The sequence below is a fragment of the Gymnoscopelus braueri genome (assembly GCF_963280865.1).
Source record: "Gymnoscopelus braueri genome assembly, chromosome: 23".
In the NCBI taxonomy this organism is placed as follows: Eukaryota; Metazoa; Chordata; class Actinopteri; order Myctophiformes; family Myctophidae; genus Gymnoscopelus; species Gymnoscopelus braueri.
In genome coordinates this window covers 16,137,222-16,157,544 of record NC_137625.1, presented here as the reverse complement: position 1 = coordinate 16,157,544, position 20,323 = coordinate 16,137,222, and the positions used below count along the sequence as shown (strand labels likewise).

At 40.4% G+C, this 20,323-nt stretch overlaps 1 protein-coding gene across 1 annotated transcript in view; it reads right to left on the bottom strand.

Annotated features, from left to right (window-relative positions):
• cacna2d1a (calcium channel, voltage-dependent, alpha 2/delta subunit 1a) overlaps positions 1-20,323 on the bottom strand; it is a gene marked incomplete at its 3' end in the record, with an annotated part of 144,815 nt that overhangs the window by 84,476 nt on the left and 40,016 nt on the right. The window contains exons 4-5 of the mRNA XM_080421118.1: positions 2,255-2,314; positions 194-229 (exon numbers count right to left, since the gene is read on the bottom strand). Coding sequence (XP_080277244.1) covers positions 194-229; positions 2,255-2,314 — 96 coding nt within the window. The remainder of the gene's footprint in view (positions 1-193; positions 230-2,254; positions 2,315-20,323) is intronic.

Here is a 20,323-nt window from a genome sequence, read left to right as displayed (position 1 = left end):
CCCAAAAATATATTTAAAAAGAAAACAATAGCAGCACCTTGGCTCTATTTGACCTGAATAGAACATAACCTTTAGCTAGTATCATCTGTATAACCTGTGTTCACCCAACTATTTCATGTCAAAATGAATGCTTGTGATTTGTTTTTATCTATTAATGTGCAATGACACAACCCAACATAGAAAGTGTACTCACCCCATCTTTGGCGTTGTAATAAGCAATGTCATCATCCTGCAAGGAAGGGGGAGATGGAAAGAGGTAAACAAAAGGCTCAACTCATCTCCACTCCTTTCAAATAGACAAAGACAGAAGCGTCATGTGCAGCAATTCATATTACACCACGAAGTTAGCCAGCTATTTGGAATATTTGCCTTAAACTCAACGGTTTTCTGACACCAGACACACGGTTGGGCTTTCTGTACGTTTCTGTAAGTTTAGTAAAATGTTGTGATATTGTGCTTTGAGATACTGTATCGAATCGAGAAGACCTGAGGCCGATTCTACAAATGCCTTCTAAATCAGTATAGTTCTCACGCTTTCAAGATTTTTGTGCAACACTATTGTACGATGAAGTATAGGGCATTCATTTACATAAAAATGTCATGGAGAAATACACATAAGACATACATTTCTTTTTTTGCCACACTAAAATCAAAAGAATCAACACGAGAGATGCCAACAAACTGAATAAAGGAAGGTTGGCTGCAGTGGTAACAATCTGTCATTTTGGTGTTTTTTGGGGTCACACCTAGACACAAACGCATTACGTTCGCGATCCTGTGACCTGTGTAATATAATTTCCTTGGCGGGAGAAATGTGTAATCTTTAAGAAGGGATGTGTTATGACCATGAGGTTGCATGAAGATCTTGCAGAGAAAAACCACAGCGATCTTACACCCTTTAATGACACCTACAGTAGAACCAACCCAAACTGCTCTCTAAAACCCCCAAAAATATATTCACTTTGGTTGCAATAAAGCAGTAAAGTAATTGCCTTTGCGAACCAATCATCTGAAGCCAATCAAACGTACAGCTCAGAGCTCAGACCTAGAGCCACCCCTGCTGCAGATAAATGCATTGTATCCGTGTAGCGGGAATGCATTCTATCACCATAACCTCCCACAGTCCGCTGAGAGTCCTCGAGCATGCAGCAAGTTGAATTATATCAAACTTTTAATGGAAAATAATCATTAAAAAGGTTGGCTAACTAACAGTGAAGACTTTTTAGCTAATAAATTAAGAGGTGAGGCTGATTTCCTCTGAAGTTCTCCACCACACAATAGAACACACAAATATCATCTGTCATTTGTTAAACGGCTGCCAAGAAGGGTAAGCCTTTATTTATTACAAAGCAGGGGCAGGAAATGAGCAATTTGCATTCATTATGACAAGGCCAATGCTAGGACAGTGTATTATAATTCCATAGAGAGTGTGGCATTGCTGAGAGTGACATTACAATCGTCGAGCCACCAACCTTCTGCCGTAACTGAATGAGTGAAATAAGATTGCGTTCATTACATTTGCGGTGCGTTCTCTTCTAACGTGTTCTTAACCCATTAAGAACTGAAGCCGATTCTACATGTCTCCTAAATCCCAACAGTTTTCTGAAAAACGTATGTTTCTATATCAGTGGTGCTCAATCTTTTTCATGTCAAGAACCCCCCAAAATTATATGTATTTGGCCGCGGACCCCCATCAAAATATTTTGTTCCAGGGGACCCCCCAGAAGCAAAGATTTGAGTTAAAAATGTTTGCTTTAAAAATGTAAGTATTCAAAAGATTTCCTCACATTTTCACGATTTTTCAAAAATAGCAGATCTACAAGCTCATAGCGCGGCACTCGGTGCCGCGCTATGAGCTTGTAGATCTGCTATTTCTGAATAGCCCAAATTGTAAAATAATGCTTTTTAGCTCAAATCTAAAAATGACACAGTTCCAGGTCTTAATGGGTTAATACTCGGATTAATGGAAAATACATACAAAAATAAGCAGTGCGTGTGACAGGGCGTGCACCCTCATCACGAATGTGTCTGGTTGTTTCTGCCTATTATGTAAAATTATGAAATTCAATCTCGACTTGAGTCATTATGCCGCTATTGTCATTGTAATGAGATTTGCCATCCAATTATGGCAATCATATTAGGTCATGAATAACAGATCCCCCATCTCTTCTTGGAGTTCACGGCACCACTTGAACTGTGTGAGATGTGGCTGGTGTTAATGAGGATATCAGATGTGACTCGTGATGCCACTCACCTCAAAGTCGTCTCTCCACTGGTGCTCCATCTGAAACTTCTCTGCCTCTGCCGCCAGCCTCTGAGAGAGGAGAGAAGAGTTATATATTAAAGGATACATCAAAAACAGTTCACAAAAGATCAATAGCTGGCTTGAAAAATGCAGTTACAAATTTCTGTTCTATATTAACTCATTCAGTGCCATTGACGTTTAAAGGGGTAGTTCACCCCCCAAATAACTTTTTTTCTATTGATTACTCACCCCATGGAGCCTTGAATTCATGGATATTTATTTGTTTTTGTCGCATTCCTTCCTTTATTATTTGATTATAATAAATGTAGCCCCATTGATTCCGGTAGGAGACACAAATGCATTTGTGTCTCCTACCGGAATCAATGGGGACACATTTATTATAATCAAATTATTGGCTTAGGAATGTGACAAAAACAAAAAAATATCTATGAATTCAAGGCTCCAGATGGTCAGTAATCAATAGAAAAAAAGTAATTTTGGGGGTGAACTACCCCTTTAACATGTAATTTTTTTCCAAAGCCCGCAGAGTGCCAAAGACGAGTAACACGTCCAAACCGTGTTTTCAGTGTTTACGCTAGATGGCGCTGTTCCCCAACCTATGACTTCTGGAGAAGAGTAGATCTGTAAATAATGTGATCACAACAAACCCAGCCCCGTCCGATCTAATGTTAAAGGATTTAGAAAAATACATTTCCCCCTGTTTCCTTGTTTTTTTCTGCGTTTTTGGCGAGAACAAGCCATATTCAACAGCAAATACTAAAGAACGGAGGGTCGCGACTCGCGTGACACGCTTTTTGTCCCCGATGGAAGCAGAGACACTCCTCCGTCTTTTGTGACACTCTGTGTGTCGATCGTCCTGGAACGATTATATTCTGTGGCTCTTGAAAGGTTAGTAAAAATGCTAAAAAACGCTGGCACTGGCTGACTTAATTAATAAATTAATTCTAGCACTTAAAGCTACATCTGTAGCTTTTATGTTCCCCTCTCTCGGTGGACAGAGGCACTGTATCTGCAACGATGTCCAAACTACAATAAAGATGGCGGCGCATCTGGTACGCGGTCTTCAGATAACTTTGTTGACGTTGTCAACCAGTAAGTGTCCTACCCGACACCAGGGTCAAAATATCTCAGTGGAACAGTAGGGAGACCACCTCAAATGGTGTTAGTTATATTGTATTAACATACTCTACCATACAGATTGGATAAGCAAGGTTATATTTTTCACTCGTTTTTTATTAGAGATACCGATACCAGTTTTTCCTTCCCAATACCGATTCTGATACCCACAACAGTGTGTAATTCAAAAACAATCTAGGACTGGGGTCCAGGGACCCTCAGGGTTCCTTGAAGGGGTTCCAAATGGAACCTCACAGGTCTGTAACTCTGAGAGTGTACAAATGGAACCTCACAGGTCTGTAACTCTGAGAGTGCACTCCCCATAACACTCTCGAGTTATGGGGGTCCTTGAAATTGAAAGTTGAAAGTTTGAAAACCACTGATCTAGGAATAGATAGAAAATTCCATTCATAATTGTTAAAGTGCAGCTACAAGTTAGTAAAATAATAATGTAAATAGTACAGTAGCGTATAAAAGAGCAGTGCAACATCAACCGAAAGCATTGAGAAAATTGCTGTAAATGAAATATCATCACGTGATAAATGACGTGGTATCGTTGGCACAGACTGGCATACTCGCCGATACCGCTACTGTAGCAGCGTTTTAGAGAGTATCGGCAGCTTTTCCGAACAACTCTAGTTTGTATTGATTTATTTAAAGCCACTTCGCGATAGGGGGAGCGCACAGCCAGAGGATATGGCTATTTGGGGGTCCTTGGAACGGACAGGTTTGGGAAACCCCTGGTGTACGGCTACTAAAATTAGCATGGCCACGCACTTCATCTTCGTCCCAGATCCTAATGACTAGGTTAATGGGTTTATAATGGGGGCCCAAGCTTTTAATCTCTACCAGGTCCAGAAACTCACTATACTATTAATTTCCCCAGGGAAATATCAAATCCAATTCTTCCCGCTAGCCGCGGGCTCCGTGATGGCTCCAAGGGTTTGGAGTCACGCAGGATAGAGAAGTGACAGGGCCAACGGAGCAAAATGAGAAAAAGATGAATTATTGAATCAATTTAGCTGTAAAATTAAATAAGTCGGACAGTCAGAGGAATCAGAAAAGCAGAACAAAGGTCTGTTTGTGAATTCCACACAGAGAAATGAAAAGGGTCTGTTTGGCTGCCAGATCAAAACTCAGACGAGCCACGCCGTGAATTTTACCGACTTCGATTTGGGCAGTGGTGGAAAAAGTACTCAAATCAAAAATCATTTGAAAATAGCAGATCTACAAGCTCACAACGCGTCGCATCGTGACACGTTGTGAACTTGTAGATCGGGTATTTTTTTATAGCCAAAGTATTGGGTTGAAGTGGTTAATGTATGTTTTGTAAAAATAATCCAAATCTACAAAGTAACTAGTAACTAAAGTTGTCAAATAATTGTAGGGGAGTAAAAGTACAACATTTGTCTGTGAGATGTAGTGGAGTAGAAGTAAAGTATTGAACATTGGAAATACTCCAGTAAAGTAAACATACCTCAAAATTGCACTTAAGTACAGTACTTGAGTAAATGTACTTAGTTACTTTACACCACTGGATTTTGGAACCACAAATTACATCCCATTAATGCCTCGAATCAAAACCACTGACATGACATTCTACAGTCGACATGGATAGCGATAAACAAGACTACTCCTGAGATGCGATACTGTAGCTAGTAGCTGTAATGCGATTATGCAATCTAATTCTGCACAATAAAACCAAGCACACATAATTAATGTCATTAGCCAATCAAAGGGAGAGAACAAGCATGGCTGGCGTCGAGCTTTGCAAAAACATTCTCTCAAAAGTCGCCGAAACACAACGAGGAACGCGTGGAAGCAATTTTGTGTTTGGCACCACTAATGTAATTAGGTTCCATCTGCCCTTGGGTCACACTGCGACACGTTTGGAGCTTGTAGGTCGACTATTTTTGCTACTTTTGTGTGACATAGAATGGCGAAAAAAACTAAAATATGAGAGACAGTATATGCAATGTGGCCCTCTGGAGTGAGTGTGGAAATATAGTGGCCCTCTCCATCATCAAAGTTGCCCACCCCTGGGTTTAGACAATCTCTCTCACTGTCTGTCCCTCCACGCACGCCTGGGGGCCAGCGCACTTGTGTTTTGAAACACGGCTGCCATGCCAACCCCTCCATGTTATTAGAGGGAAGTGTGTAGAAGAGGCTGATAGAGTTGTGGGGACTCTGTGGTGAGTGGAGGGTCAAATGTTAAGATGGCCCTGTGTACCCGTCTGTGTTTATGCCACAGGAGAAGCCAGGGTTTGGAATGCTTTTTTTCTTTGAACGTACAGTACGTGCACAGTATGCGTGTGTTTCTTTGTGCGTCGTACGTACATACGTGTACAGTATGCGCGTGTTTCTTTGTGCGTCGTACGTACATACGTGTACAGTATGTGTGTGTTTCTTTGTGCGTACGTATGTGTACAGAATGTGTGTGTTTCTTTGTGCATTGTGCGTACGTACAGTATGCGTGTGCAGTCAGCAGTAGTTGTATCTAATATAAATGAAGACTTACTCAAGTACTGTACTTATGCACAATTTTGAGGTACATTTACTTTACTTGAGTATTTCCATTTTTTGATACTTAAAACTCCTACTCCATTACATCTCAGAGCCAAATTTGCACATTTTACTGCCATACAATTATTTGACAGCTTTAGTTACTACCAGTTACTTTGCAGATTTACTAGAGGTTCGGCCCTCACACCTACGTCGCACCGCCGATATGCCCATATATGGGCATGCCCCTTTTGTGCCCATACAGTATATGGAGCTGACTGATTTGTTTGCGCCCGATGCCATGACGACACATTGAGATTAGACAACACACTCCATATGTGGGCGTAGGTGCATTGGGAACTCCTTATATGGTTATGGCTGAGTCCCGCCGGTCCTCCCGTAAGCCAATTTTAAAGGAGAATTCCGGACAAATTAAGTGTTATCTTTGATGTCTCGTTACTCACCTACCGATGTGAAAAGTAGCGTTCTTTTTTTTCATATATTCCCCTGTCGTCATTTTTTAAACACCCTCCGTTGTTATAATGGGAGCGTGAGGGTTAGTGAAGTTCGTCTATTATAACCGACGCAATGTTATTTTTTTCTCTACTACGATTCATTGTAGAGTCTCATGATAGTCAAACATGCGCTGAAAATTCCTGCGAGCCTGCCGTTAATGGCGAACGATTTAACACTGGTTGCTTGTTTCCAGAATCTGGCAACACGAGTTGCCAGGTTCTGGAAGAAACAAGCAACCAGTGTTAAATCGTTCGCCATTGACGGCAGCCTCGCAGATAGTTTCAACGCATGTTTGACTATCATGAGACTCTACTATGAATACTAGTAGTGAAAAAAACAACTTTGCGTCGGTTATAATAGACGAATTTCACTAACCCTCACGCTCCCATTATAACAACGGAGGGTGTTTAAAAAATGACGACAGGGGAATATATGAAAAAAAAGAACGCTACTTTTCACATCGGTAGGTGAGTAACGAGACATCAAAGATAACACTTAATTTGTCCGGAATTCTCCTTTAATAGAAGATTGTTACAAACATTTACCACATCAGCCCTATTTTATACTTCAGCTATTAAGAAATAGCCGATCTACAAGCTCTTCGCGACGTGTTGTGACCTTGTAGATCGGCTACTTTTGAATTTTTTATTTATTGGTACTTTAAGCATATTTTGATGCCAGTACTTTTGTACCTTCAGATTTTGAATACAGGACTTTTACTTGTAAAATCCGAGTACTTCTTCCACAACCGTGCGTGTATGCGTGCCTGCGTGTAAATATGTGCCTCCAAGCATGAATATATATAAGTCGAGTCAGGCGAGATGCGGTAAGTTGAAATGACATTCCTGGCTTGCATCCGTCCGTTTTGCAATGCATGCGGTTCTGTTTGTGAGTCCACATGCATTAGCAATGCCGAATTTATAGCTGGCTGACGATTATGGCTCTCAACAATCTAGACAATGTTCTTTCTACTGCACGCAACGACTAGAAGCGTTCATACAATATACACACACATACAGTGTGATCATGTACAGTGCGCGCACACGCACACACGCACACACACACATACACGAGCGCACCCACACACATGAGCGCGCGCATTTAGACCACAGCGGGGTAAATCACTGTTCAAATTATTACTCTGTGATACATTGTTAACCATTCCAGCTGGCTTTGACGGCACTATGCTTCACGTTGTGTCTACGGCGCAGCACAGCCGTGCCAACAACCACCACAAAGCACTCCCTCTCGTGTCTTGTTGCATAAACACTTACAGAGATCATCTGAATTCTAAATCAGCAGTAAAATACCCTGAGCGACGCTGGCCGATATGGACACAAAATGGTCACAACATGTTTTACCAAAATGCCTTGATATCGATTATGGATGTAAGGATTAGCAATATTACAGTGGAGATGTACAGACAGTATATTGGTGCTTTCACAAAAGTATTTCCACAATAAAATGTTTGATAAATAATCATCAATAATGCCTATATAATCATAACTAAGTAGGTAAAGGCAAATCATAGAACAAGTCAGGTAAGTTCAGTAAATGACATAAATGTATTGTAATGTATAGCCTTTAATCACTTTAACCCGCTGTGAGGTTGTAGATCGAAAGTATAAAACAGGGGGTAAAACCAGGGAAAGACGAGACTCATAATGGTATGATATCCAAAATCTCAGACACTATCAGGTCTCATATCACAACATCGATATAATATCGATGGACATATTGCCCAGCCCTAGCTTCAGCCACAGTTGAAACAAAGTTGACAGGTTTTAAGAACTATTTAATCTTCTACACAGATCTACATGCCAGACAAATCTACTCTTCATAACTAATATACAGTAGATTCCAAGTGATGTAACTATAGGTGCAAAACAGATGTATTGATTGGGCAATTCAATTAACCTAATTCATCGATGGCAACTGATTGGCTGATCCTGGAAGCACTCTATCAACCCTGAACCATTATCAAATTATAAACAAACAGTGAAAGGTCAAAAGGTTAACAGCTGATTTGAACAAATGTATTTCCACAGTCAATACACTTCCTTTTAGTCTAACATAAGATAAGATTAACCTTTATAGATCCCTGGAGGGAAATTCTGTTTGTCTATTTATTTATAGATTTACATGGCAAAGAAACCACATGCTGTGTTAGCCATGGAGCCTGTCAGGTTGTGTTTGCTCCATCCATGCAACAGTCTGAACAGTACAACGTTGATGGGACCGAAATGCACGTTTCGATCTCGGACCATGTTCGGCACTGCTGACCCTTAAACCGCGTTCCCATAAACATTTTCTACGCTCATTCTGTGGTCATTACAGCGTCGGTCTATGGTCTATATTAGAACAGTGATTCCCAGAAGTCTGTTCGAAACAAACAGACTCCACTCCATGTTTCTGAAGCTCCAATCTCTTCCCAGGCTCTTTTAACCCTATACGGCCTGTTTCTCTCACCTCCTTCCCTCATGTCCTCTCTAGCGTTTAACTCCTCCACTCTCTGTTCATTCGTTCATTCATTATGTACACACAGATCAGTGGTGGACTGGACAGTAAGTAAGTGAGTATATTTACTTGAGTATTGTAATTAAGTAAAAAAATAATAATATAAATAATAGTGAAAATAGCAGATCTACAAGCTCACAATGCGTCACATTAAGCTTGTAGATCTGGAATTTTCGCTATTATTTATATTTTTGCAATTTTTTAAAATAATTTGTACATTTGAATACTTTTAGTATTTTTCAAGTACTCCTGTACTTTAACTCAAGTACAAATGTCTGAGCAAATTTCACTAGTACTTGAGTAACATTTGACGAGGAATATCTATACTTTGATTCACATACATGGGCTTTGTTCATCACTGTCAGAGATAAAAGCTGTTAAGCTTGTACATCATGTATGGCTTATCACTGTGTTTGCTGGAAGGAGCTCTAGAGAGCCGTATCCCCAGAGCAAAGTTCCAAGGAGAACCGAAGCTTTAAATGACTTGAAGACTGTTGTAAGGAATTAAGAGATTTGTTTTGATTGAGAGAGCGAGAGAGCGAGAGCGAGAGAGAACTTAGTTACTTTACACCACTGCATACAAGTACAAAATAGGGTACTCCAACATAAAAAGATGAAATATGGAGACACAAGGTCATTGACAATATTTTTGCTTGGGTCAAGTCAAAGACAGACAGACCTCACCATCCTTATAATCCTGCTGCTAGCGGGGCAAAGACTGTCTCAATAACAAAGCTAATGAAAAACAGTAAACGCGCCATAAAACATATGCGCTCATGAAGCTGGTGTAAAACTGACATGACAGCAGTAGGCCGGCTAACGAGCTAATGTAAAATGGCTCATGACACATCACAGAGTTACAGGACAGCTAATGAACATAATTAATGTATGTGGGATGACGGAATCAGCCTTGAGCAAAATGTGCAATGACTACTTTAAATATGTACATGAAATTGCTATACTAAAAGGAAATAAAAGTTTCACACACAACAGACAGACAGACATAAATTATATGTGTGTATGTATGAATGTATGTATATAGTGTATACACCGTATTTAGCAAACACGAACGCGCGCACACAAATGCAGATACATGTATTTAGTTGTTGTCTAAAATATCCTTTCATCCACACAGAGATTGTTGATTTGGCAGGCTAGCCAAGCAATGTGTACACACACACACACACACACACACACACACACACACACACACACCTGCCATCTCATTGATGAGGGGGAAGGCATTGAAGAGCAGAGGAAACATGAACAGCTGCTGTTGTGACAGCTTGCAAGAGAGAGAGAGAGACACAGACAGACAGACAGACAGACAGACAGACAGACAGACAGACAGACAGACAGACAGACAGACAGACAGACAGACAGACACACAGACAGACAGACAGAGAGGATTGTAGGTACTGTCTGAGGTGTGAACTCTTACTGTATGGGTATCGTGGCATGGGTACAGTGGTACACAAATGCGGGTGCATGCACAAGTACTTGCACGCAAACACAGGCTTGTGTGTGGTTTACAGAACTCAAGTCATTTTATTGTCAATATATATCCAGTACTGTAGGCCACACGGTAAAGGAACTGGTTTGGTTGGAGGACTCTCCAAAATCGGGGGACCCTCGCAGGTCATAACTACAGTGACTAGACAATCACCAATGTTTTGACCAATATTTTGTCAAAAAGTGCAACATTGTCTCATCAACTTGAAGAACTTATATCTGATTAAAGTTTCTATTTGAGAACATTTTAACAAAAGATGTATACAAATAAACACATGAATTGTTTGATACATAAAAATAAATGCATAAACTGAACTTCATCGATTCCCGAGCCCGATGACCTTTGCTGCGTGTCACTCCCTGTCTCTCTCTCTCTACTGTGTACTATCAATAAAGGCAGAAAAGCCCCAAAAATATCTGAACAAAAGAAAGTGGATACAAATGAGTGCAGAAAATGCATAATTGCAGATACCTTTGTCGTCAAAAAAATCGAATAACCGAGACAACTTGTTGTGATTTGACACTTTAATCAAATTGAATTGAATTGAAAACCAAACATGGTTCGGGCTCTACAATAAATGGTCCACAGCAAACTTCTTCCAGCTTCCCCAAGAAGAGGCTCGTTAGAGAACAGCCGTGCTCTCTCTCCCAGTGTGTCACTGTGCTCTGCAGCCTGTGACACACTCATCTCTCCTCCAGCAGAGAACAACTGTCTGTGTGCCAAGCCAACAGCCAGCAACACGCCCAATTACAGCTGTACACAGCTGCACTGTCGACATGATGTAAGCACACGCACGTCACGGTCCCACGCACACACGCACGCACGCACGCACACACACACACACAGAGACTGAATATCTGTGTCATCTCCACTTGCAAGGCCCCAGCAAAGTGATTGCCTCTTTAGCCGCAGGGTTTCTCTCTCTGTGTGTGTGTGTGTGTGTGTGTGTGTGTGTGTGTGTGTGTGTGTGTGTGTGTGTGTGTGTGTGTGTGTGTGTGTGTGTGTGTGTGTGTGTGTGTGTGTGTGTGTGTGAGAGTGTTGGGGGGGGGGCAGTGACAGGTGAACTACTGTAACTAGCAAGTACCGTACTTCATTAGAAATGTCTCCGAAGGGACTGTGCGTGGGAGTAACACCGCTGACTGCTCTGTTATCAGGGTAGCCGATAACTCCCCTGTGAGCATTTTCTTGGGGTTATCTTATCTTTAATTTTTAATTAGTTATTTTATAAGCCAATATTTAGACCAGTTAACAACTTCGCTGATACTAATCCAGGTTCACTTTCACAGCAATCATTGTGTCAAAAGACAGATGTTTCCTCTTAAGAGCCAGACATTTCAAATGAACTATATTATAATGCCAATAACCACAATACACCAACGTGTAGATTACCGGCAAAAAGGATCACTCATTGTGGACTTATCCAGCTGGCAATACGATTGCCATGAAAGACTCAAGGTTGTGCTTTCTGGGGGTTATTGGCACGGCCGTGCATGGCACAGTTGCAAGATAGAGAGAAATAACCAACCTGGTTTAACAACATTAGGAAACAAGCCCAAATAAGCAACTAGAAAAAGTGCTCCTCGGAGCACAGGTCTCCGCCAGGTCAGGTAGGTTATTGTGGGCCAGCAATGTTTGGAATTCGCCAGTCACGATGGAATATCAAAAATCAGGTGGATCAGTTTTGATCACTTGACTATAGAGATAATGTGTACCGATTTGCGTGATGTTTGGACAACATTTGTGGTAGTATTATATAAAAAAATGTTATAATAGGGCAATGTTAAAAGGGTGGCATTTGGTCCTCAACGTAGTACAAATGTGCATGGGTTTCAAGTAGTACAATAACGGCTGTCCTGCTCCTACCTGTCCAGCAGATGTCCCTCTCCCCTCAAGATCTACAATATGTCATGTGTTACACCTGTATTGATTGTCCATTGTATGAACCTGTGTCCTATTAGTCTCTCTCTGTGTGTGTGTGTGTGTGTGTGTGTGTGTGTGTGTGTGTGTGTGTGTGTGTGTGTGTGTGTGTGTGTGTGTGTGTGTGTGTGTGTGTGTGTGTGTGTGTGTGTGTGTGTGTGTGTGTGTGTGTGTGTGTGTGAGAGCCCTGTCCTCTGTTTAGTCTGTGTCCAATTGTCTGTTGATGTTAGTGTAAGTAATCCTGCAGCAATCTTTTGTATCCCTGCGTGTTATTCGATGGTTCCTGTTGTCGTGGTTTATCCCGCCTGTACCCGTGTCTGTGTCTCCCGGGGGTATTCCATCACCATTGCTAATGAAATCCGCACTTAATTGAAAAAATCCATTTTGAAAGCTCTTCCATTAACACAATTCAGCCGTGCCTTGTCTACGTTAACTCAAACCAGGCTTGAACAATCATAAGCAGCCCAGCAGTCAATTGTCAAAAAGAAGATATTATGTGGCAAAAAGAAGCAAAAACTAGAGCGTTATACAAGCCTAATTATTGCTTTATTTTCTGTTTGTTAATAACATTCATATCACTCAAATTAGATATAAGTATGTTACTATATATTAAAAAAAAAAAAAAAAAAAGTATGTTGCTATATACATAGTATGTGTACATAGCAACAACTACCCCAAAAGCGGTTCCCGGATTGAAAGGTATAGTTACGTATAAGGGTTCCCAGTCTAAATGGGTTCAAGAGGAGTGTTTCCTTGGCACTGTCGCCAAGTGCTTGTTCTTGGAGGAATTGTTGGATATCTGTTAAGAGTATAATCTCTCTGAGCAGAATCTGTCAGCACCACTGCCTTAAACATGTGTTGTTAGTAGGAATAAACACAGAAGCACCCGGGAGGAAGTGGACTAAGAAAGGGCCAAACCTGTTTCTACACAAAAAAGGAGGTGGTACCCCTTTTTTTTTTTTACCTAATGGGTTCCCAGATTGGTAAGAGTATGGCTTTGACCTGCTCTATATGTAAACTGTCATGAGATAACATTTGTTGTGATTTGGTGGTATATAAATACTGTACACTTGACTGACACACACACACACACACACACACACACACACACACACACACACACACACACACACACACACACACACACACACACACACACACACACACAGTGTATTACATCTAGAGTTCAGCAGATAGAACAACGTATATGAAAGATGAGTGAATATTTGTGCACTGTTTATATTTTAATTTTTTGACGAGTTCCTCATCAGTGTGAGTGAGACACATCTACAGTCTGGAAGTGACCTCATTATGTGAAGTGCCTGATTGCCTATGGCCTCACTTTAGAAAGCCATAGTAAACATATTTTATTGATTAGATGTAATCTCCATGTGCACACTTGGCATAAATGCTAATAAACTTGAGCAAAATGTCTTCAAACCAATACTGAATAGTTTCCTCATCGCAATGCCAATGACCTTTCAAATAAATTCTGTGCTATTTTTGTCAAGTTTAAGCTGTCTAGACCAAGAACATAGACAGCACATAACTAATTTCTGTAAATGTCTCCGCCAGTGTGCATTGATCTGCGACAAAGCATTACATAATCACGATTCACGCCCGCCCACTGATTGCCCAAAAACGTGTCACCAAGTGCACGATCTTGATGATTTTGGCCGAATTCCCTCCCAGCTACTTTAAGTGTGCACACTAGAACAAGGGAAGCAGCAGGCAGCATTAAAGTGTCAGGCCTATATGCATTGCACACAGTGGTGGGAAGTAACTAAGTACCTTACTTAAGTACTCAAGTACAGTACTTTACTGATACTGATACTTTTACTTTACTTGATTTAAAATATTATTATAAAACACACATTAACCACTTCGGCTGTTCGGAAATGGCTGATCTATAAGCTCACAACATGATGCATCATCGGGATGTCTTGTGAGCTTGTAGATAGGCTACTTTCATTGAAGTTTGACAAAGTTTTAGTACTTTTACTTTGGTACGTTAAGTATACTTTGACGGCAATACTTTTGCACTTTTACTATAGTAAAATGTTTACTAGAGTAAATGTAGTATTTTTATATTACTTAAATTGGACCACAAGCTTCGGCTTTTTCAATCTATCTATCCATCTATCTGTCAGTAAAATGTTTAATACAGACTTTATATTGTAGTATTCCTACTTTTACTTAAGTAAAATAAATCAGAGTACTTCTTCTCCACCACTGATTGCACACGTGCAAGTGTCTCCAGTGTGTGATTATGGCTTTAAGTGTAGCGTTTAAAGGCTACAACGTGTTATCTCCTCAGATGTATCGGTCTTCTTCTTAACAACCTACCATCAGACAGCAGGCGATGCAGAACAATGAGTCGTCTGTAATTACCCCACACTCCATATAACACAGCAGCACCTCGTTTAGCAGGGCTCAAGCAGCCACACTTTCTTTAGGACAGTTTAATGAGGATGACTGATAATAGGTTGACTATCACAGTTGTTTTTTCCTTAGTGGTTGGTGGCTAAGTTAAAGTAAAACATTGGAGGGGGGTGGGGAGAGAGAGAGAGAGAGATAGGTAGACACCGGCTGGTGTAGTGTGGAATCTGTTTATGATAGCCATGTTGCTTAGCAACATGGCTATCAGGGTGTCATGGTAACCTGCAGCATCCATGGTCCCTATACTCTGTGGAAACTGGAGGCAGCCAAGCGATGGCAGCACAGGAGACCTTAGACGTTGCGTTCATCCTCTTCCCAGGGTCCCGTGTCTTTGCAGGACGTGGTTCTGTAGCCAGTGAGCCATCTAGAAATATATTTGTCAGTGTGTCTGTCTGTCTGTCTGTCTGTCCGCGGCTAATCTCACACATCGCAGGACCAATCAGTGCCAAATTGCTTGTGCACACTGCCAGTAGGTCAAAGTAAGCTCCCTACATTGGGGGATCCCTTTGTACAGTATATTCTGTACTTTTAAGTTTTGGAAACGGGCTGCTCATTTGAGCAACCAGGCTGCTCGATTTGAGCATGGCTGTGTGTAACAACCCGGTCATTGTCCATGTTTACATTGTTTCAGTTAAATTTGTGTTAATAACACGACTTTCAGTCGAAGGTTGCGCTTGTGAATAAATGGTCAGTGTTAGCGCTATGGACATGATATCCAAAGTGCTCCTCCACCCATAATGCGTTGATTGCGTTCTGTGGATACTAGGCATGTCACAATTATTACATTAAATTATTTGAGATAATTGCAATTATTTGAGATAATCGCAATTGTTTTGCATAATCGTCATCCTCGTCAAAATGTTTAAAAAAAGCTGAAATACCAGAACTACAAGCTTACAATCAGCTATTTTTTTTAAAGTATAAAATTATTAAATATGTCAGCAATTGCTTTGTATACCTATTTAAGTTATTTGTCAAAGTTCAGTGCCAAAAACACAATTAAATCATTAATCGCAATTATTTGTATAACAATTAATCGTCAACTAAAATGTTGTAATCGTGACAGCCCTAGTGGACACAGCTAAAATTAAAGTCCTGTATAACTTTAGCGCTGGGCCAGCTGTCAGCTGTCTGGTGTCTGTATGGTCTGTGTCTGCAGTACAGTAGCGACACTATGGGATCGACGCTATGATGATCCCATTGCCTGCACGGACACGGACCGTTAACCGTGGCAACAAAGGCCATAGTCCGTTGCTGCGCATGCACAGTAAACGCCAAAACACCGCTGCGTAGAGTTACACAGAGTTGACAAAAACGGTAATAAACGGCTTAAAGACGGGAAAAGTTCAAAACAGGTGCAAGTTCAGATCAATTACTCAACCCATTGAGGGAGAAAAATGCGGATCAGACTGACAGAGGTTTCCTTACTATATAGTAGGATAATAATAATTCTTAACTTTTACGTATAGTTGTATATCTCTGCTGTCCGGCAGGAACCAGCTAACTCCAAAATGTTAATTTTTCAGGAAATGAAAAAAACAAAGTTAGGAGGTTTTGTTCATCATTGATAAGAACCGCTGAATGGACCTCCAAGCTCACAATGAGGTTGGAGGTCAAAAGGGGGTGGAGCCTGGAGTCAGCAAAACCAGCTAACTCCACCCCCCTTTGCTGGAGTTAACTGGTTTAGCAGAAAGTTTGAGGATCCAATGGAGTTAGCTGGTTTTGTCAGAAGCACTTTTTAATACTTTTCATTGGTTCAATTCTTTTTTACCAACACACAGACGTAAAGGGTGTTTCAATTCAATTAAATTTCTATTAAAGTGTCAAATCACAACAAGTTGTCTCAAGACACTTTACATGTAGGGAAGAGACCCGACAGTCACACCCTGAGCAAGCAATTACTCAAACTCAATAGCACTGAATGATTTATAGAAAAAAATGCAAAAGCGTAAAAATTGAGTTAGCTGGTTCCTGCCGTATTGCAAAAATAATGTGTGGTTGTCACAAAATCCTGGACTCGTCTAATGACGCATACCTGGACGAGGGCGTCCAGGTATACCACCAATGTGCCTCGGCACACCGTTTGGGAAAGACTGATCTACAGCATCTGAACACAAGAAGCTATGGGTTGGAAAACAAACTGTTTTTTCTTTGTTGTTTTTTTCACCAAAATGGCCTCCAACTGTGGATCAGACTCTGGTGAGGAGCCAGGGCCTTTTTAGACTTGCTGCCAAAGTGTTAATGCAATCCCAGAACTGAAATAACACTCACCAATCAATATTCAAACAGCAAAACACTCTGTTCCTAATGCAACACCCCCCCCCCCCCCCACCTCGTCTTGTTCCTGGCTGTTCCTTTTCTTTGTCTTTATGAACTCCCATGAGAAATGTGTTTATTAAAACCAATGAGTTACTGCTCTCTCTCTCTCTCTGGATTTCCCTCAATTATGACATCATCAGTGGTTGTCAAAGTGGGGGCTGCAGGTCTGCCAGGGGGCGCAATTGGAAATCGTCCTAGCAAACTTTCATTTCTTTTCATAAAAATGTAATAGCTTTTATTTTGTATTCTTTCTTAAAAAAATAAAATAAGCCATTTGTAATAGGGGAGCCGCAGACAGAGGCTATTTGGGGGTCCTTGGCATTGATTGATTGATTGATTGATTGATTGATTGAATACTTTATTAGTCAGACATGTAAACAGCAAGTGGTACAGTAAGACTCCTGGGGGCTTGTTTCCATTGTGGTCCTATGTATTCAATTCATCAACATAGCATAAAAAGATTTACTTCTAAAACTTCTACATCTCAGAGGCAAATATTGTTATCTTTTGACTCCACTACAATTATTTGAAAACTTTAGTTACTAGTTACTTTGTAGATTTGTATTATTATTACAAAACATACATTAACCACTTCAGCCCTATACTTTGGCTATTTGAAAATGGCCGATCTACAAGCTCTTCTATTTTCAAAGGATTTTTATATATTTTAGACATTTGAAAACTTGAGAAATGTGAACTTCTGCATAATGATGAGTACTTTTACTTGTGGTACTTATTTTTTATATTTTGATGCCAATGCGATGCGAGAGTGTGATCTAGCCAACACCAACTCGGATGCCAATACTTTTGTACTTTTACTGAAGTAAATTCTGAATACCAAACTTGTACTTGCAACAGACTATTTCTTCAATAGGATATTGATACTTTTACTTGAGTACAATATGTGAATACTTCCATCACTGCCTGCTGTAGGTCGGTCAGCCTGATCCGCTGTGTTTTTGTGGGAGTTGGCCGGTTGCCATGTTGGTGCCTTGTCAACAAGTCACCTTCAAGGCTCTACAAAAGGACATCCTTGGAGGAGATCACAAAGAACAACCTTCCCTTCAACTCACTGTTCTAGCTATTATGAAACCATAAATCATGAGCTACAGCAACTGGTTCCCAGACTGAGGGTCTGGACCCCCAGGGGGGTCCCCAAATTATTTTGGTGGGGGTGATGATTAGCTTAATGTGCACGTTGTTTTCTCACTCAACAGTAAACAAACCAACATACAGTATAAGTGTATACAGGGTCTCTGCACATTAACCCATGAAAAACCCATTAGATTTTAGTGTTGGCTATTCAAAAATAGCAGATCTACAAGCTCACAGCACATCTTCTGTTTTTGAACATTTGTCAAATCTTGAAACTGTTTGAAACATTTTGAATAATTTTGAATTAAGAAAAAGTTTGAGAACTACTGATTTAGAAGGCATTTGTATAATCGGCCTCATGTCTTAATTGGTGAATACAAGTATGATTGAATGACTTTTAAGACCTATTTAATACCAAATTGTCAAATATTACGTTAAGAGGGGGAAAAAAGTGAAAATAGCCAATCTACAAGCTCTCTCAACGCCTCCTGTTTGCGAGGCGTTGTGAGCTTGTAGTTTGGCTATTTTCACAACAAACTGCCAGGCTCATTTGTTTATTTTTGGAACACAGTTCTTACATGATGCGATATTAAACACATCTATGGGAATTCAGGTAGGATGCGTAAATTACGTCACGTAAACGTCAGACTTCGGTGCTCTATGGCAGGGGTTCCCAAAGTTGGGGTTGGGGGAGACTGACGGTGGGGTCGCGAATTTATTTTGGGTAAAAAAAATATAAAAAATTTAAAATTTTTAAATTCAACAGAATGGATGAAATACAATCTAAAAATTATTACAAATAGTACATTTTACAATTTTAATACATTACAAATGCGCACCGAACGTGCAAGTTTATGTGCATAAATGACCTCCAGGTTTAGGTGGGGTCACGAGTCAATTTCCGCATTATTTTGGGGTCGCGGGCTGAAAAGTTTGGGAACCCATGCTCTATGGTATGGGACTGTGAAAGGGCCTAGGCCCTACTGTACTTAAAGGAGCAATTCACTGATTTTCAACTTTATCTTCATATAATTGGTCGGTTGGTCCTCACTGATGCAGATTATAAGAAGGCACAATTTGCTTCTACTCACTCTGAGTCTCATCCATTCCGAATACTGCCAGTGACATCATCGATGGGCATTGCAAGCTAATAGAAACTACAGCCTTTCTCTTCCTGGAAAGTGAGCACGCCAAAATAGAAGCCATTGTTCTTGCATTAATAAACAATAATAGGCCTACCTTATTTTTTTTATGTTGTTTGAAATGACCAAATCTGCCTAGTGATGATGTCACTGGTAGGCAGGTTTCGGAACTGTCCACAGCCCTTCTCTGAGACAGAGTTTACAGAAATGGTGCCATCTTATAATGCATTAGTGAGGAAAGTTGAAAATGGGTGAAGGTTCTCCTTTAATAAATTACTTAAAATTGTTGACAATTATGATTAAGAATAATGCATCCCACTCTCAATAAGGAAGACAGGATGACAGACACACCGATATTACCTCTTGTTGCTTTAGCCCAAATATTAACAACTTGTAGCCTACAAGTTGTAGGAATGTTGCTTATAATGTCACATGCCCAAAATAGGTATCGCTGTTCAAGGACCTGAATATGTGATCATGGGTTTAGGTGAAAATGTACTTACGGTTATTTGCTAGAGGTTGAATTATTTATATAACAGAAACTGCAGTTCTCCCACAATCTCTTAGTTCTTTGAAATCAAAGCTGAAGACTTTTCTGTTTGCTGCTGCCTCTTATTTGATCTTAGTAATTCTTATTGTCTATTCTATTGTCTTAACCAGGCCTGGGATTTCGTCATTTTAGGGGGAAGGCCACTTGGCCTGTGGTCTTGTCCATTTTTTGAGGGCCCAAAGGCCAAATGCCAGGGCAGGAAGGCTATCAAATAAAACAACATTTTAATTCATTGAAAGAACTTATTGAATTTAAGGGTTACGGATTATTTAAAATGTAATAAGTAGACTATCTGCAGTGAAATAAATAAATTATGGTATTTACAATCTGATCCATACTCAGCCCTGCACCAATCAAAGTCACTGGATTTGTTTAAAGATGGGGACTCAGGAGGGTTAAGAATTCAGAATCTCAACAAAAGACACGTGTGT